At 43.3% G+C, this 27,565-nt stretch overlaps 1 protein-coding gene across 3 annotated transcripts; it reads left to right on the forward strand.

Moving 5' to 3' along the window:
- Nucleotides 1–212: 212 nt before the first annotated feature.
- Nucleotides 213–22,099, forward strand: FIG4 (polyphosphoinositide phosphatase FIG4). Of its 3 annotated transcripts, XM_075696912.1 has the most exons (21): nucleotides 213–596; nucleotides 1,502–1,600; nucleotides 1,690–1,816; nucleotides 1,897–2,053; nucleotides 2,132–2,182; nucleotides 3,737–3,902; nucleotides 4,825–4,933; nucleotides 6,983–7,108; nucleotides 7,393–7,493; nucleotides 8,426–8,588; nucleotides 9,163–9,394; nucleotides 10,621–10,864; nucleotides 11,986–12,044; nucleotides 12,249–12,415; nucleotides 13,409–13,550; nucleotides 16,395–16,453; nucleotides 16,795–16,942; nucleotides 19,296–19,548; nucleotides 20,627–20,706; nucleotides 21,375–21,458; nucleotides 21,774–22,099. In XM_075696912.1, the coding sequence occupies exons 1-21, from the start codon at nucleotides 495–497 to the stop codon at nucleotides 21,949–21,951; spliced, it is 2,847 nt and encodes a 948-aa protein (XP_075553027.1). In that variant the 5' UTR covers nucleotides 213–494; the 3' UTR covers nucleotides 21,952–22,099. The 3 variants fall into 3 exon arrangements, with proteins under 3 accessions (XP_075553027.1, XP_075553029.1, XP_075553028.1); XM_075696914.1 differs by lacking the exons at nucleotides 1,502–1,600; nucleotides 1,690–1,816 and having other exon boundaries at nucleotides 508–596; XM_075696913.1 differs by lacking the exons at nucleotides 213–596; nucleotides 1,690–1,816 and having other exon boundaries at nucleotides 1,503–1,600.
- Nucleotides 22,100–27,565: the final 5,466 nt, after the last annotated feature.

A 27,565-nucleotide genomic window follows, 5' to 3' on the forward strand; every position in this document is an offset into this window, starting at 1 on the left:
ATAGCTGAACGAACAATTTTTTTTTTTTTTAGTGTGTCTAAAATTCTTGCTTAAATCATTTTTAGAGGGTAACCAGCATATACTATTTAATAAACATAAATATATTTTTTACACAAAGCCGTTATTTGGCGATTGTTAATTTTCTAGTCATTGATAGGGGAAAGGCAAGAGAAAGGTTTGTTTACATCACGTGGTCTTTTTTCCTCCTCGTTTACTGCTGCAACGAGAACACAGCTTGAAAGAGAACATGAAACATTTGGAGGCGTATTGTAGGCGTTTAGGCATGGGCACTTCACCGAGCCATTTGATGATTTAAGATGATGTCACTGGTGCGAGGTCATAACTAGTAACATCTACACTTGCCGAAGAGAACCGGAAGTTTTCGTTGCGTACACGTGTGCTCGCGATCAGCAGCTTTCGTTCTCTAAAATACATCTTTTGACGCCGCCGTATCCTTGTGAAACATTTGGCTGTCACCGTTTCAATCGTGGACGATGACATCCTCGCAGATGTACAAGATGCCCACTGCAACTACGATGGTCTTGCAACCGGTCATTAGCTCGGTGCAACGAATGGCCCTTTACGAGACGAAACTGGTGCGACCCATATTTTGCATTCCCTTCATGCATATGTAGATTGGATATTACGGCATTTTTTCCAAGGGGTTGCTACGCATATCAAGCGCAAAGTAATTGTGTTATTGTAAACTATTACCGCCTGCTTAAATGCATTGTTTTCAACCGTTGCATCGTTACTTTTGCCCAGTCGTAGTATTAACAGTGCCACACGGTGTGCTTTCTCTCGGGATCCGATCGCGATTGAAGGTGAACCGTGTGACATCCGTATAAGTTGCGAATCATGCTTCGTAATTATTATCTCATTGTAAAGCTTCCAATAGTATAAAACAGCGTTGTGCATTGTGTGACAAGCCCTACATGACATAATAGTAATTATCTGAGCTAGTTGGCTTATAGCTAAACCCGCCATGGCTGCTTAGTGTTGCGCTGCTAAGCACGAGGACGCGGGATCAAATCCCGGCCACGGCGACCGCATTTCGATGGGGGCGAAATGAAGAAAAAAACACTCGTGTAGTTAGATTTAAATGCATGTTATAAAGAACCCCAAGTGGTCGCAAAATTAATTTGCAGCCCCCCACTACGGCGTGCCTCATAATCAGATTGTGGTTTTGGCACGTAAAACCCCATAATTTAATCTTTTCTTTTTCATAGCATAGACGAGTTTTGATCATTTGTTAGTACCGCAACGACCTTGTCTGTCTTCCTTAGTCCTTTGTTCTTTTAGTTCAGCTGTTCAAAGCTCGTCTAACATACATGGCAACTGCCTGTTTGCGGTGAACCACCTGTCAATGGGAGTTCCTAATGTGTAGCTGCTCAGACGAAGTTGTGAAGTGCAGACTTCTCATACGTCCTTCTGTCGTGCACTGATGTGCGTAGCATTTACTACCCTGACATGCACTCTCTGGTTTTCTACTACATTGCAGAAGTACTACCTCGTCGGCTCGAATAACACGCAGACCAAGTTTCGCGTATTAGAGATTGACCGGACGGAAATTAATAAGCTGCTTGTATTTGATGACAAGGTTTGTGGTCTTTACAAAAGTTTCTGCTTTGGCCGTAAAACACGACCAAATAATTATTGTTTTCCTCGCTGTTCACGACATACTTCTAGGTTGAATACAACAATCGAGAGATACGAGAATTTCTCAATGAGATTAGTCAAGGAAAAAAGATACCAAAAACTGGACAGAAAGGTAGCTCTGGCCTGAATAGAACAGTGTCTGCATTTGGCATAGTGGGTAAGGAGCTTGTTCTGCATCGCTTTGCTCTGGCTCCATTCATGTAATCACTGGTTGCACAACAACCACATCTTTTCTAGGTTTTGTGAGGTTCTTGGAAGGATATTACATTATACTGATCACAAAGAGGAGACGAATTGCCATTGTGGGGCATCATACAATTTACAAAGTGGAGGACACTCGTATGGTCTACCTGCCAAACAACACTGACCACAATGTTCATCCAGATGAAAACAGGTGGAATGGCATTTTAAATTATGCAATTTTTGTTGGACTCTGTCTCGGCTATATTTTTATTACCTCTTTGCTTTATAGATATGTGAAGATTTTCCAGAATGTCGACTTGTCCAGCAATTTCTACTTCAGGTAAATGCCTTGCTTGATGAGCAAGTTTAGTCATACGTGTATGCTTATTTTCATCATTTTCTAACCATTCAGATTAGTTCAGTAGGCTTTTTTTATTATTATAATAATTACAACATCACTTGCTGGCTGTAGCTTGCGCTTTATGCAAAGAGTTACCCCTGTATTCAGAAATGCATCTTAACTTGAAGCCCACGCTTGACTTTGTTTAACTGATGCCTGTCCTAAACATCCAAAAAAGAAATGCAATGAGCATCTTGGGCACGTTCACACGAGGCATCAGTTATATCAAGTCAAGCATGGGCTTCAAGTTAAGATACATTTCTGAATACGGGGTTAAGGTTTTTAATGACTGAAAGTGATAAATTTATATTGTCATTCTTGTTAACCATATAACTGCTCCCACGTGGCCCTTGCACCATATTTAAGATAGAGGCAGACCAGATACATTTTCATGTCCTCCTACTGACACAAAGATGACAAGAAATGCTTGTTTAATATCATGGACAAATGAAATGTAGTTTTGCAGTTTTCCACTTTCCACAACTCATGCTTTCTAAGGACTTATGAGGAGTGAAGCTACCTTCCTGTGTTCACTGCATGTATGATATACCACCAACTTTTAAAAAAAGCACTTTAACTAGCAGCAGCTAACAGTAACAATTTTTGCTATATTGGTTCTCTGTTATTCCATCTTGTATTTGTTTTTACCTGTGCTATTTTGTGAATTTATATTATGGTTTTAGTTATTTGCATTTCTCATCATTTCATGTATATATTTATTTAGTTTTCTTTTTAACTCTGCTCCCCTCTGTAATGCTTCGACTCTGAAGGTACAATAATGAAATCAAACCAAATGTGAACAAGTTATGGCTGATGCATTTTTTTCCCCACTTCTGCCATTTTTGATGATGTTGGCATAATTTCAGCTTGTGCTTTTTGTTCGGAGTCTACACTATCGTTCATAAATGGATACTTGGCTGTGTGAATTCGTGCTCTCTAGCTATTGCTAGTAAAAGGGGTTCTACTTTGTTCTTTCCTGTTTGTGTTTCGTTGGTCTATAACAGTTTGCATGTGAGAAAGATAGTCTGCACACATAGCACACACAACCTATTATGAATTAGGCAGCTACATATGTATACAAGAAGGTATCGCAATCAATCATATGCGAGGTGCATGAAACTGTACTCTTTCACAGCATCAGAGTGCCATCCAAAAGAAAGTGCGACAGGTGGCACGGGTGTAGCACAACAGGTGTTGGCACATTGGCATACTATTAAAGAAGCAATAAAGGCAATGTACTTAGTCAATTTTTCTTAACCATTTGATTACACCACTACCTTTCTCTCCATTTTTTTTTCACCACTTTTATTAAAGAGAATGTTGCACTTTTATGGTTATTCATTTTTAATGGCTAATAATGAACACATTAATCTGAGGTGCCGCTTTCCCTCCAGTACATATGTGAGCTTTAACAACACGACTGCTTCAGGCTGTACAATAGAGGCACTGAAGCAGAACCTCTGTTATGCCATTAACTTCCATTACTTCTTGCAGCTACAGTTATGACCTGACGCACACGCTGCAATACAACCTTACTCCACTTGCCTGCACTGTGCCAAACAAACCAACAACGTGCAAGAGCGAGTCAGAAGACTCTCTGTCCTCGCCAAAGATTTCTGAAGTGGAAGTGGCTGACACCTGGGACTTGCTCCCCATTGATGTGAGGCTATGGTTTAGACTCGCAGTAATAAAATGGCATGCCTACTTAAAAGGACTAACATTAAATAATCTTGCACTGGTGTAGTGGTTATATAAAGCCCTGTATTTATGTATTTGGTTAGAAGGGGTTCATTATTACAGGAAAAAATGAAGTCCAGGCTTTTTTGAATTACCTGCCAAAAGCTCAGCAGCAGTATGTTGGCATGTACGAGTGTTTTCAGTCAAATTTATATAATGAACAAAAATATAGCAAAGTATTGGATACACCCAAGCAAATCCAGAATGTTTCTCGCCAATATCAGTGTGTAATGAATAATGCTTGTAACAAATATCTGATATAACAAAGATATTTTCATGTTGGGTGGAACTTTGTTATGGCAAAATTTGACTGTACCCGAGTATTTCCTTATATTCGGGTAGCTTTGGCACATGAAAGACTCAAAACTTGCTAGGGTGAGTTATTGGCTTCTTTTGAATGCAACATAGTCCTTATTTACCGCTAAACAGTTAACTAGAGCCCAACAGGGCCTGTCATTATAACAATGGGTTCGCACAAAAATTTCAGGATGGCATTACTGCTGGTAACCTTTGCTTTTCTCTCCCCCCCCCCCCCGGCTTATACGGTTTCTTGTCTTGATAAGAGTGGGCCTACACTATAGCAGAAGCGATATTTACTTATACAGCCTAATTTAATATTTCTTTTTAGTGTTCCTTCTATGAAAAAAAAACAGCCTTCTAAATTTTATGGCTACATTTTTTTAGAGATGCACAACATAAATGCAAAGTCTGGTTGCTTCTTTAGCCTGCACGGAAACTGAGCCATTTTTGTGACTTTACTATTTCAGAGCTTCTGTATTAGCTGCTCATATTACCTGGGTTTTGGAGTGCCTTAAAAGCATCCAGCAAAATTGGTGTCATTGCAGAATGCTGACAAGCCTGCATACAAACTTCCTGGCAGACGTTTTCGAAGTGTCGGCAAGGAGGCCAGCATAGAAAATCCATCAAACATTGTGTTCAGTAATTTGTCTGATGGTGAGTAAGCTTCACATTTTTACTGTTTGTACATTGCCACACGTAGGTATGTGTTAGCTCATTTTTGTTACTGCTTAGCGTACATCCTCTGCTATTAATATATACCCATGGTTGCTGTTTTTAAATTCATTCAAATCACTTTGCTACCAGTTGTGTAGCTGTGCAACTTTTACCATGAAGTGAGGCAGGTGCATATATTCTGGGTGTACAAGGCATTTGAGAACATAATGATTTCAGGGCTGGCACTCATATTTCAGACAAGATTCTGTACATTTGTTCAAAAATTTTTTACATTGTTTCTTTTACCTCTGTTTTTATAAAATAAAACTATCCTAAAGCCTCAGTTATTGACTGAATTTGGCTTCAATAATGCCTGTAATCTTGGATTAGATGTTGTTGATGTTGTACAGTGCTTCCACAATAGCAGCCTTTAGCAAGTCTTTGGCATTGTGTGGCTGCCTGTTAGTCTCCCTCTCAGTGACCTGGCCACAGTTCACGGTCAATCATTATTGGGTTGCACAGGCCCTATGGGATGGAGCAAATTCATGCTTTAGCAGTGGCACCTAATGACCTCATCCACAGAAAGCTTGACTGTTGATTCTGCCTCCTGAAGCCGCTTGGCCTTCATTGGCTTTTTGTGGTCCTCACTCATGAAGGCCTCCACCTGCTGGAGAAACTTGACAACCTGAATTATGGCTGATTGCTGTCAGCGCTTAGTTCTCTCTGTCACAGATATCAATCAGCCACTGACTGTTGTTTAAGCTTGAAAACAAAACATTCTTAACATTTAAAAAAATGGTGATTTCCAAGTCACTGTGGTTGGCTTGCAAGGTGACTAAGACAGTGTGCATCTTAACCTCCTGTGTCATACAGGAAGTTGCTACCCTAGAATAAAATTGCTAGGTAGGTGACACAGGGGTTGTTGAAGATGAAGCGCTTATACAGGGTCCTGAATATCTGGCTGCGCATGTTTAAAAAAAAAGGTTTTGCGGTCACTGCTGCACTGTTCTTGCTCAAATTTTGCAGAACGATCACATTTTGGCGTCGACTTTGTTCAGTATAACACTTGGCATGATTAGTCGCCTGTTTCTTAAGACAAAAATGAGAAACTGTTTTCGTCTATGGGAAAAATGGCATCTGAAAAACCGGCCCTGGCACAGACTTGTGTCGCCACCTGCCATCATCTGCAGAAAGCAGCGTTTCAGGGAGGGCTGCCACATGTTGCCCGCTCTTGGAACAGGCGACTGCCCTCCCTGAAATGCTGCTTTCTGCAGGTGACGACAGGTGGCGACACAAGTTTATGCTTGCGCCGTCGCAGCAGCAGCTCGCATCCCCATAAGTGCAGCCAAATTTCCACCTTTTTCTTAGAAACCAAACAATTAACTGTGCCAAGTGTTATACTAAACGAAGTTGACGCCAAAGTGCGATCGTTCTGCAAAGCAAGAACAGTGCAGCTGTGAGTGCAAAATATGTTTTTTTTTTTTTTTTGAACACGCGCACCAAATGTTCAGGACCCTGTATAGATAGACTGAAGATCTTATGTCTGTGGCGATTTGGAGTGATGTGGTCAAATAGCTTGCGCTCCTGGCATGTATTCGATCCCAGTACTAGCAGTGAAATGTGTTGCATATGTTGCTTATAAAATCTTCTCTCACTGCAACAATATCCTTGCCAACGTATACGTGTAAACAAACTTTCATATGTTGTATTATAAACCCAATTGCAATCATCACTGCTCTAACCACTGTTGTCTACTGAAGGGTGGGGCAGATTCAGAGCAGTACAGTTCTCATAGCCATGAGACTGCATCACAGAGCAAATTTTGCAGAAAGGCAGATGTAGCCTGTGCTTAGACTCATATAATCTGCAGTGCAAGAAATATACATGTGAAAAAAAAAACATCTTTTGTATTACAAACATAATGGGCAATAGGGACCAGTGTCATGATACACATCATTACTTGTTATGCACATGAACTTGTTGAGTGAGCTCACACTTGCATAGCATTTATGAACTTCTGCAGTTTGTGACTAGATTCCTCTCTTTTAGGCACATGTTTTGCTGGACGCACAAAACCTAACTGGAGGTATGTGTGGAACTCTTACCTCCTGGAACCTGTGGAACTCCACACAGACTGGCTTCTTTATGTTACACATGGTTTTGTTGGTCAAACAAGTATCCTTTTGTCTGCAGCGGCTGGACAGAGGGAACAGTTGCAATTGAAAGTTTTTTGTAATGTGGTTGCCACAAAATAGTAGAGTTCTTTCATCTGTGTGTAACTCTGTATGACCTATTAAGTACATATCTTATCCCCAGCATAGTGCCCAGGCAGGCAAAAAATGAAAGCTCTTGTTTTTTATTGGTTTCGCATTGCAGGCACATATAATTGTGCACTTCATAAAGTAGCCTAGACTTCTAGTTGTAAGCCTCTTGTTTTTGCCTTAAACGTTATGTCCCAGATATTAGCGTGTACGGCCGTCCTGTATATCTCACGCTCATTGCCCGCCGTTCCCAGAAGTTTTCAGGTACAAGGTTTCTGAAGAGAGGTGCCAACTGTGAGGTTGGTAAGCCTATGTACCTGTTCTTGTTTTTTTAATGCCTGCAAATCAGCGGTCAATGCATAAATAATCGTGTGCATTAGGACACATTTCATTGCACAGCGTAACGATGGAAACAAGAAAACAAATATGATTTATTGCAGTGGCTAGGGCATTCTGCTACAGAGCACAAGGTCACAGGTTTGATTCCCATCTGCAGAGGCTGCATACTAACTGGGTTGAAATGCAGAAACATTCATTCACTGAAATTTAGGTGTACTTTAACTAGTTCCATGTTAATGGAGCAGCTTACAAAGTCGTGGCCGAAAAAGGAGCGAGCGTTGACTTGCAACTAAAGATTTTATGATGTGCCAGTAATATGCAAAGCTGGGCAAGTTAGTGTGTTGAATCATTTTTGAAGCTGTGCTATTTTATTGCGTGAACTTAAACATGCTTGATAGGACCTTATAAGAAGTACATTTGAATGCAGTCACTGTGCAGTGATGGCACCATTCATTGAAATAGTGGTGGCTGGAAATACCGCATGCTACAACCCTTTGATGAATATCAGAACTGAATGGCAGATGGCATACTCTTGCTCACACCATTCAATGTGAACTGTCTCCTCAATTTTTGCATGTGCGCCATTCGATGTCCTTTAGTGTACTGCAGCTATGACATATCATCAACTAACCCAGTCGTAAACACTACATATGAATTAAGTAGTGCCAGATGGTCAAGCTTAATCCATCAATTCTCTCTACGATACCTCTAAATAATTCTGGGCATCTTGCTACATCTTGCACTGCTAAAGCATGAACTTTAGACAGAAAAAGTATGCTAATTTATTATTTAATAAAACAAACACTATGCACAGCACTAGGTCACAACTTTCCTAATTAATATCTGCATAATATGTAAATAAACATGATTACTTCGTTTTTTCATTCCACAGGGTGACGTTGCAAATGAAGTGGAAACGGAGCAAATTGTCCATGACTCCTCGGTTTCCTCCTTCACAAGTGGCAATTTCACCTCATTCGTGCAAGTTCGGGGTTCAATTCCTTTCAGCTGGTCACAGGACATCTCCAAGATGGTGCCTAAGCCAGCCATTAATGGTACGTCACAGTGTTCACTCATAATATGGTAAGAGAGTGGACAGAGTGGAAAATATGTTATGAAACAAAAGGAAGCAACAATGCTGTTTGATGCTGTATTGGCAGCAGGTACTTTAACAAGCAGCGATAAAACTTACTCACACAGTACTGCATTATTAAAGCACAACTGTAGTGAAATTTCACCTTAGCTGAATTCGTTATGAGTATTACTATTGAACCAACCGTGGCAAGGCTTGTAATTGTCGATCTTCATATTAACAGCCTTTACATAGCACCTAAGCAGAGGATGCATGCACCAGAAATAGGCAAACGGTGTTCAGCTGATATGACATAAACCCCAGACTATGGCTTCTGAGATTTTCAGTGCACAGCAAGTGCCGCCTAATCTCAGACATCATTCGGAGGAACCATGCAGGGTTTCAACGTTGTGGGTTCTGCATTACTTCCAGCAAGCAGAATCAGAAATGTATGTTTTTGCTAACTTTTAGTGACACATCCACTTGTATTGCAAACAAGGTTTTGTGTGAAGTTGGCCTTTAACTGAGGTGTGTGCTTGGTGCAACTTCATGTGCAGTGGACTTGGTGGACCCATACTGCTTTGCAGCGGGTCGGCACTTCAACCTGCTGCTGAGGCAGTATGGTGCGCCTGTCGTCGTGCTGAACCTGGTGAAGAAGCGTGAGAAACGCCGCCACGAGAGCCTCCTCAGTGACCCCTTTTTGGACAGCATTGACTACCTTAACCAGTTTCTCCCTCGTTCACACCACATTGCCTACCTGGCCTTTGACATGGCTAGAAACAACAAATCGTTAGTGTTCCTGCTGCACTTTTTAGTCTCGTTTCTTTACTAAACCTAGTTGCAAAATTCTACCTGCTAAGCTCCATAAAATTCTAAGTTATTTGGGGTCCATTATTGAGTCAAACGCAGCTTAACATTTTGAGGCTTTGAAAAAAAAAACATCAAGTTTAGTAGGCTTTTCCATATTTCTTCAGTATGTACTTATTGGATATACAAATATAGTTGTATTATGTATACAACACTACTAATCAGTCTTAGAGGCATTATAAGTATAATTGCAAAGGCCTTGAAGGTACCATGACTGCTCTTGATGTTGGTCAAAATGCACTACTGGAACATTAAAGACACAGAATAAAACATGGAAAACACAGGAACAAAGTGCATTTCTCTGTGTCTTTGTTGCTCCAGTAGCATGTATCAGTCAACAGTTACAATGAACTAGCCACAACCTCAGCTGATTTAATGCAATAGAGATCAAAGAAACAGTGATGCTGATTCATACGAGGCAACTATTACCTGCTAGCTTTATTTGCATGTACTTATGTGCTAAAGGCCTGATGGCATGATAGGGTAAACAATTGGACGAAGCTTAAGCTTCACCTTTAAGAGTGGAACGCGATAGCGTTCAAACACCCCTGATTGCTTTTCATGCTTCCCGGCAACTGCAGCTTATGTAACCCTAACGTTTACTGGGAAACGCTGGTGGTGAACGCTATGCACGAAGGCAAGCTTTCTGGTAGAAACGCGGCCTCTTGCCTGGGTCGGTCTCCTGTTATAGTTTCGCACTTTTAATATTTCTGTCTGAGAAGAGCTAACATAAAAGATGTGTGCTGTTGGTGTTTTTTTCCATTACATTTGTTTGTGGGCTGCCATCCTCAAAATTCCGAAAAATAACTTTGTAAAAAATTAAAGACTGGGTATGAGCAAGTTTGGTAGTAGAGAAGTGGTTGGGTATGCATGGTTTAGAATTTGGTTTTGAAATTCTTTTTTCCAAAGCGATGTCCAACATTTTACGCAGGACGCCGATGCCGAATTTTCGGCGACATGGGACCCTTCACGCTAGCTCATTAAAGGTTCACAGACAGTACAGATTAACCTGCACAGAACTTGAAACCTTTTACATAAGTTAAGAATTTGGGGTATACCATTCCTGAATTAAATCAGTGCCAGTAGGAGGCTGGTTACATAAGATTTTTGCAGAACTACTGCACTTTACATGGCATTCACCAATGCAGGAAAGCAGCGAATGTGATGGGTCGCCTCTCCGACATCGCGCACCACATCCTGCGCAAGACGGGCATATTCCACACCCATGGCAGCCAGGTTGGTCCACTGCCTACGCCGTACATGCTGGGAGGTGCCATGACCACCTACGGAGCACGGCTGCAGACGGGCGTTGCCCGTGTCAACTGTGTTGACTGCTTGGATCGCACGAACACAGCCCAATTTGCCCTCGGGAAGTGTGCTTTGGCTTTTCAGGTAGATACTGTATGTGTGACAATGGAGCACTGCTGCAAATGGCACACTCTCTTAAGAAGGCCTTGCAGAACTTATTGAACAGGGTAAATAAATAAGCCCTCTCATGGCAGAAACCAGGGTGACAAAGAGAAGAGATAACATAAGTGCATGATCTCAACAAAACGTTCAATTCTTTTTATGAACTAACATAAACAAGAAGGGGAACCAATGGGCCCAATTCTCATTAGCCACAACCATATAAGCCAAGGAAAGCATAAGGAGAAGTTATTTGTTGTTTTTAATTGAAGTGTAAAAATTATAAAGTAGAGGGAAATAAAAGTGGATGAAAGAACAACTTGCCACCAGTGGGAGCTGAATCGGAGCATGTGGTTTTGGCTCAGCGGCAAGTTGTTTTTCGACATAAGTTAAAAGTAAGCTTGTGTAAGCTCTTTCTGTCATCTTTTGTTTATTATGGTGCTACTTTACACTCGGTCACCATATTAACCATCATACCTTCTCAACAGCAAGATTGCCTAGGCCCATAATGTGCCTTCAAACACGGCACCACATACAGCATTCTGCGGAAGTAGTGAATTGCTCTCTCCTACAGCCATTTGAAATTGCAGGCATTTTTTGTCATGGTTTGACATAAACAACAAGTTATAGCACTAAATTGTGCCTGTTAGTGAATATTTTGTTTATCAGCAATGTAATGACTTTGTTTTAATGTTAAGGACTTGATATTACGTATTAGTATCAGAAATTTGTTTGCTGAAGAGGTGTTCATTAAAGACAAATGAGCATTGTTTGCTGCATTCTATTTTGAATATTTTGTTTGTTTGTTTCCGAGCAGTGCACAGATAAACTACTTTACATCAACTATTGAAGTACTCAATGTTTGCCCACAACAGATGCTATTCATGCGTTCATGTTCATGCACAAGACCCACAGATTGTGTGTCTTGTGCATGAACTTATGCATATCACTATAATTGGCACATTTTGAAACTGATATTTTCTGATGAGCAAGTACACAGTGCATAGTTTGAATGTATGTTACCATGTACGTTACCATGTATGTTACCATCTATGTTACAAAGCATGCATGTTTCCTTGCATAATTATCCGTTATTTTTTGTGCAGCTGAATGCTCTTGGTGTCCTGCCAAAGCCTGACCTGTTCTTCGACACCGACAGTGTTCGGTACGGCATAAATTTGATGTCGAGTTTGAATTGAACTATCTGAGCTGAACTGATATGACTTCAGCATAAATTCTGAGTCCCAGCCAAAGTTCTCTAGATGACGGCTGTAAAGCACGTTTCATCAGCAATGAACTGTCAAAATACAAGCATTGATATTTAATTATCTATTAAATTGAATTGAATTTAATTATCTCTGTTTTTCAGCATGTTGGAAGTTCTCTATGAGGACCATGGTGACACCCTGGCTTTGCAGTATGGTGGTTCTCAGCTGGTCCACCGAGTCAAGACCTACCGAAAGATTTCGCCCCTATCTTCACACTCGAGGGACATAATGCAGACCCTCTCCCGTTACCTCAGTAATACATTCTCAGGTTAGAACACCTCATTGTGTACACAATAATGCACAGTACAGTTCACTGTTAAAAGGAACACACTGATTTGCAGCTCTCTCTTTGTTGGTGATCCAGCTACAAATCCCAACTGAAGCTATGTCAACGCACAGCACAGGTGTTTGTAGAAAGGTGACAGTGCCCTAACCGCAGTTCATCTGCAGCAAAGTCAGGCAATTCCCACTTGCTAGAGGAGATCATTTGCATGTGATCTGCACTCGTGTATTCCTTTCAACAGTGGACTGCACTGTACATTACGGCTTTTTCTAACTGGAAATACACTGAAGCAAGGTTTGAGTACGGGCTAGTTGGTATTCCATGGTTCAGTCATCACTTATAGCGCATACATAGACGGAGGACAAAAAAGAACGACGTAGACAAGTACACAGCAAGTGTACACAGCAAGCGTACACAACAAGTCAGCCAATTCAATTTTACCATTGCTTAAGTTTTAACAAAAATAGTAGCTTAGAAATGTAGACATCTGTGCTTATACCAATTGTACTGAAGTGCGTACTGTACCAATACATAATGTACCAGTTGCAAGTTTGCACGCCATAAGTCTAAGTATATTTAAAAATTATTTTTGCACCTCCCATGGTTTAAAAGCTCTTGTATGTAATAGTGCTTTTTCTTAAAATGTGACAGACATTTGTATTAACAGCATGGTTATTCACTGAATTTACTTGTCAGCTGCTTCTTTACTCAGACTCAAATTAATTTTGATCGGCTCTCTCCAGCAATCCTTCCTGTCTCCTCATTACTACTTGTGTGCCCTGCTGTCATGCTCCCTGTGTAGTCATCCGCTGATGGACTTTCTCATATAATCTTGTTTGACTATTTGCCTAGACTTATGCACTATTAATGCTCAAGGCATGCCACTGGTTACTTTAGTTAAACTTCCTCAGAACCATCTCTTGTATTTTATTTCCCCTAATTTCATTTGTAGATTTGTATTTCACCATTTATATGCAGATGCTGACAAGCAGAATGCCATAAACCTTTTCCTTGGAGTCTACCGGCCCTACGAGCACAACTTTGCACTTTGGGATCTCACGACTGACTACTACTTGCATAATTCTATCCCTGCTGGGAAGTTGCTGTGTCACCGCAATCCGTGAGTCTGTGAATAACTTAACTACTTTTGTTCACGCTTGTTTATAAACAAGAAGGGAAACAGAGAGGCCCTATTTTCGTAAGTCACAATCACATAAGTCAGAATATGAAGCCAACAGGCAATGACACTAAGGAAAGCACAGGGTGAATTACTTATTTTAATTTGAATGCAGAAATAAATGTAGAAATAGTAATTTCATAAGTGAACCCACGTGCTTTGTTCTACGATTGTATGTGGTACTTATAAGCATGAGCTGTTAACGTGTTCCCCCTCCCCCCCCTTTTTTTTATCACTTTTTATGCGGAAATGTTTTACAGGAGGGACAGTACTTCACGATTGGGGCATGTTAAAAACCTTTCCCCACCTTGGTATTGTGGAGGGGAGGGTGCAGGCACTGTGTGAGAAAGAGTGGAGAGGGTTTTGGAGTGCCACTAGTTTATTGAAAGAGGAGGAATGAGGAGGACGAACAGGGCATTGGAGCAGTGCTGACTGGTTCAAACACCACACAGACACTATGTGGAATGATGGCTTAGCGCTCCTTGGTATACTGTGTTGCTCGCTAAAAACGTTCCGTTCGAGGCAGACAGTGGAGCAGCGTTGGGACACTACGTAATAGCCTGAACAGCTTGTCCTAAGAAAATTCTGACTGAAGCTGATGTCGTCAAGCAACACTGCTCTGTGGCGAGGCCTTATCATGTGCCCGAGATTCTCGGGCTGTGGGCAATGCATTTGTTGCTTAATTAAACATATATATTGTGGTCTCCGTCTATAGAGCTGCTCCACCAGGAGTCACCTAGACCACCGCGCGGGTCTGAGAATCCGAGCCACGTAGGGGGGGGGGGGAGGGACAATCAGCTCAGCCGCGTGTGTAGCGTGTGCCCGAAAAGGACGCTCGTTCGGTCTCCTCTGGGAGCGAAACAGAGCGCCGCAAAGAGAAGGCCCAGAGTACAAGGAAGGCGTTTATTATACGACCACCTTGGCGTTTAGGATATCTGGTACACCCGTATCAGCACGGGGCCCGTGAGCCGAAGCTCCCGCAAGTCAAGGGTGACACTCAGTATCTCAAAAACACGGTAACACGCCGCTATACGGGAGGATGGCTCCCAACGACCGTGCTACCAGGGCAATGTTCCTTCATCTCGGAGTAGCCTCTGAGGACGACTCGGCGCAGTACGACCGCGCACGTCACATGAGCCGCGCCTCTTTGGCGTAGCCTTCGGAACAGGAGCAGCGAATAGGTACGCAACCGCCTCAGGTTGAGGACCTTCGGCAAGATCGGCCAACCAAAGGGGTGACAGTGGGAAGTCAGTAGGCACTGTTTTGCTGTCCGAAAGCTTCTCCCCGCGTTGCCGCTCCTCGGTCGGCTTGAGCCGCCAGGAGAGAGGGAGCACAAGTGTTGGGAACTGCGTAGTCTATTTTGTTGCAGCGCCATAGCGCAGCACATTTTGGGCATAGGAGACGCAGCGCAGCCAGGTTGCTTTCGAACTTCGTGCGTGCGGCCCACCGCTGTCCCTCTCTCTCGTTCCTCCGAGGGCGCCGAACAGCAGCGGGACCGTAAAAGACTTGCTGCTGTCTGCCCCGGAATGGTCCAGGGGCTCACCCAATCGATCTGTTTGGGTGGGAACCCGCATTCCCTCTCTCCTGGCGGCTCAAGCCGATTGAGGAGCGGCAACGCGGGGAGGAGCTCTCGGACAGCGAAACGGTGCGTACTGACTTCCCATTCTCCCGGTCACCCCTTTCGTTGGCCAATCTTGCCGAAGGTCCTCGACCCGAGGCGGTTGCGTACCTATTCGCTGCTCCTGTTCTGAAGGCTACGGCAAAGAGGCGCGGCTCACGTGACGTGCGCGGTCGTACTGCACCGAGTCGCCCTCGGAGGCTACTCCGAGCTGAAGGAACGTTGCCCTGGTAGCACGGTCATTGGCAGCCATCCTCCCGTATACCGGCGTGTTACCATGTTTTTGAGATACTGAGTGTCACCCTTGACTTGCGGGAGCTTCGGCTCACGGGCCCCGTGCTGATACGGGTGTAACAGATATCCTGAACGCCAAGGTGGTCGTATAATAAATGTCTGCCTTGTATTCTGGGCCTTCTCCTTGCAGCGCTCTGTTTTGCTCCCAGAGGAGACCGAACGAGCGTCCACTTTGGGCACACGCTACACACGTGGCTGAGCTGATCGTCATCCCCCCCTAAGGGGCTCAGATCCTCGGACCCGCGCGGTGGTCTAGGTGACTCCCAGCGGAGCACCACTATAGACGGAGACCACAATATATACACTTCTGAACACCACTGTATAATAACCATCTGAGTACAGTTGAGCACCTCTATGAATGCCTCTACAACGAAATAATCTGTATAACAAAGTGATAATTGTGCACTGGTTCTAATGTGAGCGGTTCAGGGCACAATCTTTACAACAAAGTTACCTGTATAACAAATGATTTCAGAGACCCCAATCACTATGTTATAGATGTGGTCATCTGTATCTGAGAATTCACATGTTGTGGGAGTGCATTGTGCACTTAGCCAAGGCGTGCAATGCTTCAGCATACATCTCATTCAATATAACATGAGGAACCACATAAATTCTTGTACTTTAAGTTAGAAAAGATCAGCACTCTTCATTATTATTTCATAGTGGTATTGCAAAGGAGGTTTAGGTCTTCTTCAACTGATATAGTATTATATTAATTGCAGCACTAAAAATTTTTTTATCCATTCTTGCCTGAACAAGCCTACCAGATGTTTCTTTCATACATGATAGAAAATGTTACCTAATGCACTTACAATACTGCATTCAAGATATTTGCTCATGTACACATAATGCAAATTTTTCTACATTTTCAGTTACACTTGCTGGTTTGATGAAGAAGTTCCCATGTCTCTGCCTTTTGCTGTTGAAGAAGGTTAGTTATTAGACCTTCAGCCTGCCATTTTGTATCATGACCTCATAAGAAGTGTCGAAGTTTGTTATGCTTTACTCCTGAAATCTTCCAGTCTTCCGTTTGTGAAGAAATCAACAGATGTATATTCCCATTGTTACGTATATCAGACTTAATTGTAGCCACCTAATGATAGCAGTGGAGCATTATAAATGCCACCAAGCTGCATTGGTGATAAAGTATAGCCTAGCCGCAGTTTGACATTGAGCAATTTTGGCTGTTTTCAAGAACTTTTCTGACCGCTCATAAGAATGTTGGGTGACAAATTTTCAGGTGCCATTTTGCATTTATTTCTTCTCAAACAGTGCTAAAGTACTATGGCAAATCCCTTTTGGAAGTGATGAAACTGGAGGTCACCAATGAGAAAGTGGATGGCTTTGTGGAGCTGTACCGGCCATATGAGATGTCAAGCCTCAACGACTTGTTCATGATTAACCTGAGCCATTCTGTCAGGTAGTGCATCCTTTCTGAGCACCCTTACATAGGCAGGCAGTTGCTTAATAAAAGTGTCTTTAATTTCAAGCCACATAGACATTATTTATTGCCCCACAGTTCGTTGTTTTTCTTTGGCTATAAATCATCTCCCCAGTTATTGCCTTTACTTAAAGGTGTGCGATAATTCGAAACTTTTGAATGACAAACCAAATAGTGTGCTGTTTGATTTGGTCTTCGAATCAAATCGTCACTATTCATAAGTGCAAACATTTTTCTAATAATTTTTGAAGATTTCAAAACATCAACTGTGCCCCATTGAACATAATATTGGAGTAAACGTACAGTAAATTTTCACCTCCGCAGGCATGGTATATAGGCAAAGAACATGAGAACTTGTGTAATGGAACAGGCTACGTTGTTTAGGTAGTCATACGTTGCAGGCTATACATACAGCAATCATTCACGCTCTGAAGAGTCCTGTGCACATGAAGGAACTACTTGTTCGCTCCTAGTGCTCCATTTGTGCTTTTAATAAACAATGCTTCATAACATACTGCAGTCGAACCAGGTTATAACAATGAGAAGCTGCTGCACCGTCAACTTTTGTACGTTTTTCATTGTGAAATAACCCGCTTACTACAATGCCCGATGCCGCATTATCGGTTATAACGATGAAGTCTGGCTGCTAGGTGTCCGAGCCTAAAGGTAGTGAAATGCGAAGTCCTTGAAAAGAAAAAAAGACAAAGAGAAATTCAAGCCGCTGCACAATGGCCCGCTGCTCCAACAGCCGCCACTGTGCACTCATTTTTCAGCCTTCTCCACTCATCTCTCTCCTGTCGCCCTTCCACCACTCTGAACATGAATGGGCTGTGCCCATAGCTCTCCACCGTACCACCTTCCGAAACATGGATAGACTGCGCCAACTGTGCTGCTCACATGTTGCTTGCTGGCTTTTTGTTCAGCACAGTTCTGTAAACAGCTTAATCGCTCGCGTTCATCTTTATTGGTTGCCTCGAAATCATTCCTCGCCACATGATTTCTCAGCCTCGTTTGGCTCACCGCTGAGATGGAAGATGGTTGATCCGCCCGCTGATCATCAGCAATGCATGACGTTGCCGGTGAAAAGAAAGCGCACGGCTATAGATTTGGAAACTAAGTGCTTCTAACCGATGAGGCGATCGTCGCGAACATGCTTGCATCGGATAGCAACTGCTATGACGGCAGCAAAGATGCGGTAGGGCAGGCTGCCTCAACGTTGTCCTCGCAGGAGGCACAGCAGATGATTCAGTCCGTGCGGGGCTTCGTTTTCGCGAGGAGCCTTCTGCTGCAGGATGTGAAGTGGATGCCTTGGAGAAGGATGTCTGCAAGCTTCGTGTAAAGCACACAAAGCTGACAGACCTAGGGTTTTCTCATGCAAGCCAGTGAGAAGTACGTGGCGAGATGCTTGTGGCGATCTTGCCTCAGCGTTTCGTACGGATTTCTCAAGCTGACAGGCTGCTGCAGCAACCTTTTCGCATCTTTTAAAAGGCCCCTTTTGGGGGCCACCAATGCGATGCCTCGGCAGTGCTCACATATCGCTTGCCACCCATGACCCCTCTTTGCAATTGTCATAGTAGTGCCATTGTTTAACGCCAACAGCCGCAGCTTGTTACATGCGATCGTAGAACCCAGGAAGCAGTTAAACGAGTGAACTCAATCAGCAGCCAGATGGAGGAAGGTGTTGGGGAGGGGCACTGGCCTCCCCACCATTATAGTTTTCTCACATCAGCTCTGCCATCATCCTATTTGTTTTTTTCATGCAACCCGGTTATAATAATTATCGGTTATAACAATGGAATTTTCATGGCACTTGAATATTGTTATAAGTAGGTTCGACTGTATGTAATGACAGAAACTTGCTAACTTTAAGAATACTAGGATATGAATCATTGCAGGATAATTGTGATAATGGTTGTTCATTATTCAAAAACGATTGAGCAGCTATTCGATATTCTATTCAATTCGATTTCAAAAATCACTATTCGCACACCCCTACTTAAGATGGTCAGAAAACACCAGCGAACAAGGATCAAAAGATGGATTTGTTAACATTTTTGGTCTCAGTCTGCAGTTAAACATACTTATAAATCCACAAGTTCATCACACCTGTCTTTCTCGTCTGTGAGGAGAAATGAAAATGTTGACAATGCTTCAAGTGGCATTTGTTATTAATTTAATTGACGGGTGGAAATAAAAGGGTGGCTTTTAAGTGACTTGTGTTGCTTTCTGCATGTCAACAACACGTATACTAGTTGTAACTCTCCTATTTTTTTGCAGTTGTTTGATGTATTTATCTTGCTCATCTAATGTTGCATGACTCTACTTTATATAGGGACATCATGCCAAATTCTGCAACAGACTACAGCCCATTTTCAGTGCGGATTAGACCTGGAAAGCACCGAGAAAGTGCTGGTGGCAACAAACCGCCCAATCCATCTGTGACTGGCATCTCTTCTACTATGTCCACTTCCAGTGGTGCCAGTGACTCAGACAGCTCTGTTTCAAGCGATGCAGATCCCGAGTTTATGGTGGAAAGCGATGAGTCATCGTCAAATGATCTGTCACAAAAGCCTGTCACATTCGAGGTTGGTTACAGTAAGATCTTAGTATGGGATGAACAAAGATGGTGAAAAATCTCTCGACTTTGTTTAAATATGCTTTACAGAATCTGTGGTCACCTTTCAGCAATTTTATGCTGATCTGTGATGCAAAACACTGGTTTATTTCAGTAAATAATAATATGCCAGTCCCAGCAATGGGGTTTAAAGTAGTACAGGGAAAGACAATCACACCTTGTTCATTTGATTTTCTTTTTCTTTATAAATTGTGCCCCAATTGCCGTGGTTCCAGAAAAGTGCATAAAGTTGTTCTACCTCTGGTGATTCGAACTAAACACCACCAGGTGCCCAATGGCAGCTACTTTTCTGGCCTAGCCCAATAGTAGGGAATTAGGATCTGTGCATTATGTGGTCTATCAGTATTTGGAATTTCCGCAGGGAAGGCCATGGTGTCAAACCAGAATGCTGCATCTTCTGAGCAAAGAAAAGAAGGAAGACATGACCACAATCGCATCCACGGAGAAAGAATCAGTGCTATTGTTTTTATACATCGTGGAAATAGCTATCACAGGTCTCCTGACTTTTGGAGAGTGCAAATATTATTCCATCCACTGCAGCAGTCTCCCAAGAGCATACCAATGACAATTGCTTTTTGAGAGATAAAGAGTGCAGGTACTGATTAGCGGATTTCATATTCAAATGAAGGACAGCTTTTTCATGTGCTCCCTGTCATTGCCTTATCAGATGCAGTTTTCTTCTGCCTCACATTACTATTCATTTTTGCTTTAACTTTTCTTTCTTTTTCACCTCTGTTAAATTCAGATTAGCTATCTTTTATTGTGCAGTGTTGAGTAGATTTATATAAATTTCTAAGTGTCACTTATTCTAAGCACTGCGGAGCCTTAGCAATCCCACTGATGTTTGCACATACCAGTCTGTGAGAACCACACAAAACGTTGTTGGAACGTTTTGTGTCTCGCACGTCTAGCAAGGCTGTTGTCAAATTCCAATATGTAATGGCTAAGAACAAGCAGTTCTTGCAGGACTGAATTTGCAGTCCGTCATTGTATTACCCTTGACATAACTTTCCCATTATCTCTCGCAGTCTGTCTTTCAGACAATGCTGCAGACTTATGGCAGGGAAATACATGAGCCTTCTCCCAAAGACCTCACCATATACAAAAGGTAGGCAATGATAATTGCTGCATCTAACCAACTTCCTTTATCTCTTTCTTCTTTGCATTCCTTTTCCATGCTTCGTAAAGCTGAAGCTGTTGCCAGTTGCTGTTGGAGGATGCTGTAGAAAAGCTCGCTTATCAGCTCCATGTGCGCTATCAACGGAAAGGAAGGCAGAGTGGCAGAAACATGCATCCTGTATATGTGAGCATGCATTTGAGTAATGAGTGTAAAGTACAGAGTTGACATGTACACCTTCATGCCACCTGTAGTCCTCTCTTGTGACAAAATCTAACTATTCATTAATGAATGTGTTTGCCTAATCAGGCAATTATGGCCAGGGCTTCAAAAGAATCATATCAAAACTTCTTTGAAAATAAAGAAGTGACACTTAAGTGCAACATTATAGTGCAACATTAACTGAGGTTAGATTAGTGAACTCATTCTTTCAACACTGCTTTCATTTATATGTTTGCTAGAAAGAAGGTTATGGTGGGAAAAATGAAGGCTAAAGTTTTCTTTTCCGACTTTCACGATTCCATGTGGTGTCATGAACTTCAAGGTTAACAAGAAATTTGAATAAACAACTTTGCCCTGGTGCTTCCTAATGTTAAAACCATAACTAGGATCTTCAACTTTGTACGAGCATGATTTTGAATGTCATATCTTTGTTCCAGGTTTGTAACACTGGGAAAAATGTCAGGAATGACCTGCAAGAATGATGCTAGTAACATCTCAACACCAAAGAGATGTCTGCAGTTGTATGTTGACTTTCTTTTAATTTTTGTTAAATTTGTTTTTGCACAAACTTACTGCTGTTGATTATTGCTACATAACCATAAGGCCTCTGGATAAGTTTGCAAACCGTTTATGGAAGCTTAGCATTCCTTTTTTAGTGGTGTACTATACGTATAAATTGTAAGTGGCCTTTCTTTCATTAACCTTTTATGTAATGAAAATAGCATGTTTAAAATATGTGGTAAAACAGTGAAGTATAAAACTTGCCACACCAATTACATAAAACCTGAGGTGACAATATTCATTATTTATTTATTTATTTTATTTTCTCCCCATAGGATAAGGCAGAGTGCTTTCACCATTGACTCAGTCTATGAAGTCAGCCCACCCATGGTTCCTCGGTCATCAAGAGACATCTACCAAGTCTATGTTCAGAAAGGGAAGACAGGGGCACTGATGCCTAACCAGCATTCGCTTGTCAAATACCAGAGATTTGTTGCTAGCAAATATCACTAGACTGCGGTAATTTCTATCACTCCTTTGGACAATGCGATTTTTGTACATATGTAAATTAAGATTCCTGATATATATGTTATATATATGTTGGAGCAGTGTATATCAATAAATATTTATAAGTTCAGTATTTCTAAAATGTGTGCCTGCATCTTAGTTTCTATCATTTTGTGCATACAGGCTAAAGTCAATGCTGTAGTGCATTGCTCACTTCCACCCAATTTAACCGTTACTAAATGGAAAACTTGTGGCCTGCAAGCTTAAATCCTACAATGAAAATTACAAAGCCAAAAAATTAACAGGAGGCTTTGGCTTTAAGGGACCCTGACACGATTTTGACGATTTTGTGCAAACGTACTGAGTTGTTTACTACCACAATAGCGTTTCAAGAGTCCAGTATTTGGGTAAACGCAAGCGCAAGGGGACAGGGCCTGGCCATTTGAGTGCCATTTCACGGGACGAGCAGAAGCGCAAATGTGAATGGTCTGCACGGTGCAGCCACTTAGTGGCACAGAGCTCAATCACACACAGTAGCAGAAACGAAATTCTTTGCTGCTTGCGAGAGCTATCGAAGCAGCGTGCGTTGCGAGCATTCTGTCGTAGCGCCAAACGTGTCTGGTATTCCGTTAACCACAGGCAAGCTGGTCATTTCGGCAAATGACTGGAGGCATAAACTCAAGCTGATGAAGGAACTTTGGCGTAGACGTACGTGAGCGGCCTGATCGGTCTGCACGGTCCAGACACTTGTTGGCGCAGCGCTTAACCAGCCAAACAAAGCGCTAATATTGCTCTAACCAAGTGCAAAAAATTTTAAACATTTATAAAAACAACGTGTTGATGATTACACTCCTGCGAAAAATACGCACCAGCAGCAAAGAAGAATACGCTTCGTTGCTGCTACTGTGTATGGTTGAGCTCTCTGCCACCAGGTGGCTGCACCGTGCAGACCATACACATTTGCCCTTCTGATCATCTCGGCTCATCCCGTTACGGCACAGTCAATGGCCAGACCCTGTCCCCTTGCGCTTAAGTTTGCCCTAATACGGGACTCGTGAAACGCTATTGCGTTAGTAATCTTCCGGTGTAAAGTGACGGCCACAAACGTGCAAATCCTGGCGCCGATCGGATAGCGGCAGTCCGATGCGCAGCAGCCAGTTCGCTCGTACGCTGCCTTGCAGAGGGATACGATGTCGCAGCTTGACATATTGCCAGTCGCTACGTTTGCAGTCCACAAGGCAACAAAGTCGAATCATAGTGCTCGCGAAAAGACTGAGACCGACTCTGACCGCGGAGCTCTCTTCAAAATGGAGTATGTTGTAACACAAGCAGACGACACACTGAAAAATTGTTCTTGTGCATTCTCTTTATGCTACTTTCTTTTTATAAAAACAAATTAACTAACATTCCAACTATTACGAAGATCATTTGTTTACCATAAAGTTGGAAAAATTATCGATCACGCGCCCTGGTCAGCCAATCGGATAGCTCGCCCCACTGACGTCATATGGGTGATTTCGGTCATATGGGTAGGGGCGGCTTAAAATTCCGCCGAGCACTGCGCTGCGATCGGCAGCGATGTGCATTTTCAAAACCTTACAATAAATTACACGCTTTACGCAGAGCACTTAAATGTGTCAATCAATGATCAGAAGGACCTACTCTAACGACTCAGTACGTTTGTAGAAAATCGTCAAAAGCGTTTCAGGGTCCCTTTAAGGTCAACTCCAACTTTCTTATTCAGATGTGTGTGAGAAGCAGAAATGCTCTCTCAGACCATTGATAAACCGATTTGAATTAAATTTTTAATATAATGATATTTAATATACCTTCAGTCTAGAAGATTGCAGGTGCGAAGGGACCCTTTAGCCACAAATGCTCTGTATTCGCATCTACTTTCCTGTCCTCATCCCCCTCTCTTTCTCCCCTTTTCCCTGAGCAAAGCAGTAGGCCAGAGAAATTTCCCATAAGGCTGACTTCTCAGGCTGAGTTTCTTCAAATTAATTTTGCTTTTGTAGTTACATTAAAAAAAGCTAAATTCTACTGACTGCTTTAAGCATATAGCATGAAACTCTGTAGTTTTAAGGGCCTCTCACCAGGTCTGGCCATTTGGAACCGACAAGTGCAGTACATACATTGCGCGCTAACGATCGTGCCTGCGAAGTATTACACCCCTACTCGCTGCGAAAAGAGCTGAAATTACAAACCAAATGCCCTGCGCCCTTCTCGCGGGCTCCGCTCTCCCAGCCGAAGATACGTCAATAGCGCAAGTGCGCCTACGTAGGTCGCCGTGCTGTGACGTCACTGACAATAGCAAGTGACTGAGAATTATTCAAACCAACAGCAGTTATTAGTTTGATATATTGCTCCGATGCACAAACTAAAGCTTAAAGGAATAATAAAACATACAAACTGAATGTCCGCGTGTCTGTTTTACTTCGTACCATGCCGAGAGAGATGTACTTCCGTTTCATCTGCTTGTTCTTATATCGTGCAGTCGCGCGCGCAGAGAGCGAAACGGCGAAAGCATACGTCATTTCTACCGTGTTCTAGCGCGCGATCATGCTCTGTGATCCGCTTGCGTCTGCCTCAGTGTTCGTGTAGCACTGACTTATATCGCTAGTCAAGTGTTCTCGTGCACCATGCGCAAAATTGTGCGCTGCGCAAAACAAACAGCTAGCCCGATCGAGAGACCGTGAGCGGAAGTGCGCCGCGCAAGAAGAAAGCGGACAAAAATAATAATAATAAGTGAGAGAGAGAGAGAGAGAGAGAGAGAGAGAGAGAGAGAGAAGAATAAGAATGCGGGCTTGTAACGTGTGCGTCTCGCAATCCTGTCGCTCGATCGCCTCCTGATATCATGGGTCTGCGATACTGAAATATTTCTATCTCGGCTCTAATGAACCAATTTGAAAAATTCTTGCTTTAGAACGCTCCCTAGAGGGCACGTAACAACTTCCAACGTATAACCAAAATTTTGGAGGACGCTTAAGCTTTGCTTTAAGGATGGAACGCGACAGCATTCCCCGATTGCTTTTCATGCAACTGCAGCTTACCTGTAACGTTTACCGGGAAACGCTGGCTGCGAACGATATATGCCTGAAGGCGAGCTTTCTGGAAGAAACGCGGCCTCTTGCATGGGTCGATCGTCTGTTGTTGTTTCACACTTATAAGAGGAAGCTAGCTCGGGTGCTCCTACCTAAATACATGTAAAAGGAGAATTCGTTTTTATCAGCAACTACTGCACCGAATCTGACGAGGTTTGTTGCACTTAAAAGAAAAACTTAAAATCTAGTGACTGTTGATTTCGAATTTTTGAGTTAGGTCGTCAATTTCTCATTAAAATTTGGCAAAAATCGAAAATTTTCAGAAACGAAACTATCAAGTTTACCACACTAACTCAGCAAAAAAAATGATAATACAGTTCTGTGGATTGGATCTAATAGTACCAACTAAAGCGGACAAAATTGATATGTTACACGTGAATACGGGGTATGCACATGACGTCATCCGCTAGGAGCGCTAGCGGCATCCGCGCAGGGCGCCATAATTACGGTTATGGTGTTCTATATATAGATACTGCGGTTGCAAGTTCGCGCTGCCTACGCGTGCAGGCCTGCGTCGCCAAGTGGCCCACCGATACGCACGAACCGTCAAACTACCTTTTCAATGTGCCTTTCTGATTTGGCTATCGAGTAGTACGTCTTAGGTAAACGATGGGCCTAAGCACGTACGTGCGTGGGTTGAGTCATATCCGCCTATGTGCGACTGTGTCGACCAGCTCGAACTCAAAGATCATCAGCTTCGACGCGATGTCGGACTACTGCCTCGCGTGGACGTCGCAGACATCAAGGATTAAACTGCGAATGCAACGAGCTCCGCGACCCGCGAGCAAACGAAAGCACAAGTCGATGGAAGGCCACAATGATCTGGCGAGCGGCTGGGTGCAGCAGCCGCGCGTCAAACTGATCGCGTAACATGATCGCCTTCATTACGGAATTTACTCCGCGTCGTCCACTTGCGTCGTCAAAGGATAGCGTTAAATTTGCTTCAATGGAAAAAAAAAGACCCCCCCCCCCCGAGAACTAAACACCGATTTTACATAGCCTTCGTAATTTTTATGTTACGTCAATTATTCTGGTCTTGCCAAAACAGTCTTTGTTTTTTTGCCCTCCCAGGTTTGTCAATCCCAATCATTCGATGAAAAGCCACTCGCCCCCCCCCCCCCATGGCTTCTCGCAAAATAAAACGGCGAGGTGCTGGCGGCACACTGCGCCTGCAAGGCAGGCCTGGCAGAGGCGCGTTCGCACATAGCCGCTGTGCTCTTTTACATTAAGGTTGCAGTTAAGAAGAGAAATAACCACGTGTCGAGAGGAACCCAATCTGGACAACATATTCCTATCACCGAGTTTCTTTCTTGTGTGACTGCTGAATCCGAACATAGCACAGTTCACCGCGACACCCAAGCTCAGTTGACGCACGGCCACGCCGGAGCGTAGTCTGTCCGCGGATACGTAAACATTGTACGTAGACCTGTTCGTAGACGTAGAACAGCACTGCGCACGAGACGCTGAAACGTCCTGCTTATATATCAGCGACTGGATAAGAAAACAAGGCGAACGGCGGGCCAAAAGATTTTTCCACGACCGTAGGTCGTGGATATTTCGATGCGCCCTGTTAGGGTTGGCGTCTGACACCACGTGGCGACAGGTCATTCACGTGCACCTGAGCCGGAGCCCACGTGCGCCGGAGAGGTCATTCGCCCTACCCCCTGAGCCGAAGCCCACGGGGGACCTCTTCCACTCCTCTCATGGTCGTGGCATCGTGTGTGCTTACCTCATCCCCCCACCTTCTCTTGGCCGGACCCCACGACGCCGGAGAGGTCATTCACCCGACCTTCTCCCCGGATTCGTCGATGACAGGATCGACCTCTCCTTTCCGTGTTTGGTATTGCAGGAGGAGGGGCCTTATCTCTGTGCCTGTCACGTGTCCTTCGCCGGAAGCCAGATCCTGCCCACACTTGTAGAGAGCCTATTTAAGGGGCTCCGAAATGTACTTTTGATACTTCATACTTGATACTTCATATTCATGCTTTCTTTATTTTCTTTCAACTACCTTTGAATAAACCGTGCAAGTTTCGCACTAGCAAATCGTCTCGCCCCTGCTTGGTCGCCATGATCTACCGGATGCCTGCAGCCCGCCGACAACGCCACGCTACCCAATAAGTAATGTCGGTCGAGCTTCGTTAGGCAGGCGTCGCTACTTCTCGGCAGCAATACGGTACGCTACCCTGGACTACGCAACAGCCCCCATATTCTATGGGCGCCCCGTGCCCCGACCGTCAACATGGCGCGGCCGCGGCTGCCCCAGCGACACTGTCGCCGCCTCGCGGGTCGAGCTCAGTGCATACCTCCTATATAAAAAAATTTAGTAATATGGAAATACAGCGTTTGCAGAACTCTTGTAACCAACGTAACAAATTCACGTAAGATATAAATTGACATATAGAATTTATCCGCTTTGAATGATATAATGGGTGCCGTTTACAGAACCGCGATATCTGTTCTTGATGCAGAGCTATTAACTTGTAAACTTGGTGCTCCCATTTTTTTTCAGACGGTCG

Source organism: Dermacentor variabilis, chromosome 6 (genome assembly GCF_050947875.1).
Source record: "Dermacentor variabilis isolate Ectoservices chromosome 6, ASM5094787v1, whole genome shotgun sequence".
NCBI classification, from domain to species: Eukaryota; Metazoa; Arthropoda; class Arachnida; order Ixodida; family Ixodidae; genus Dermacentor; species Dermacentor variabilis.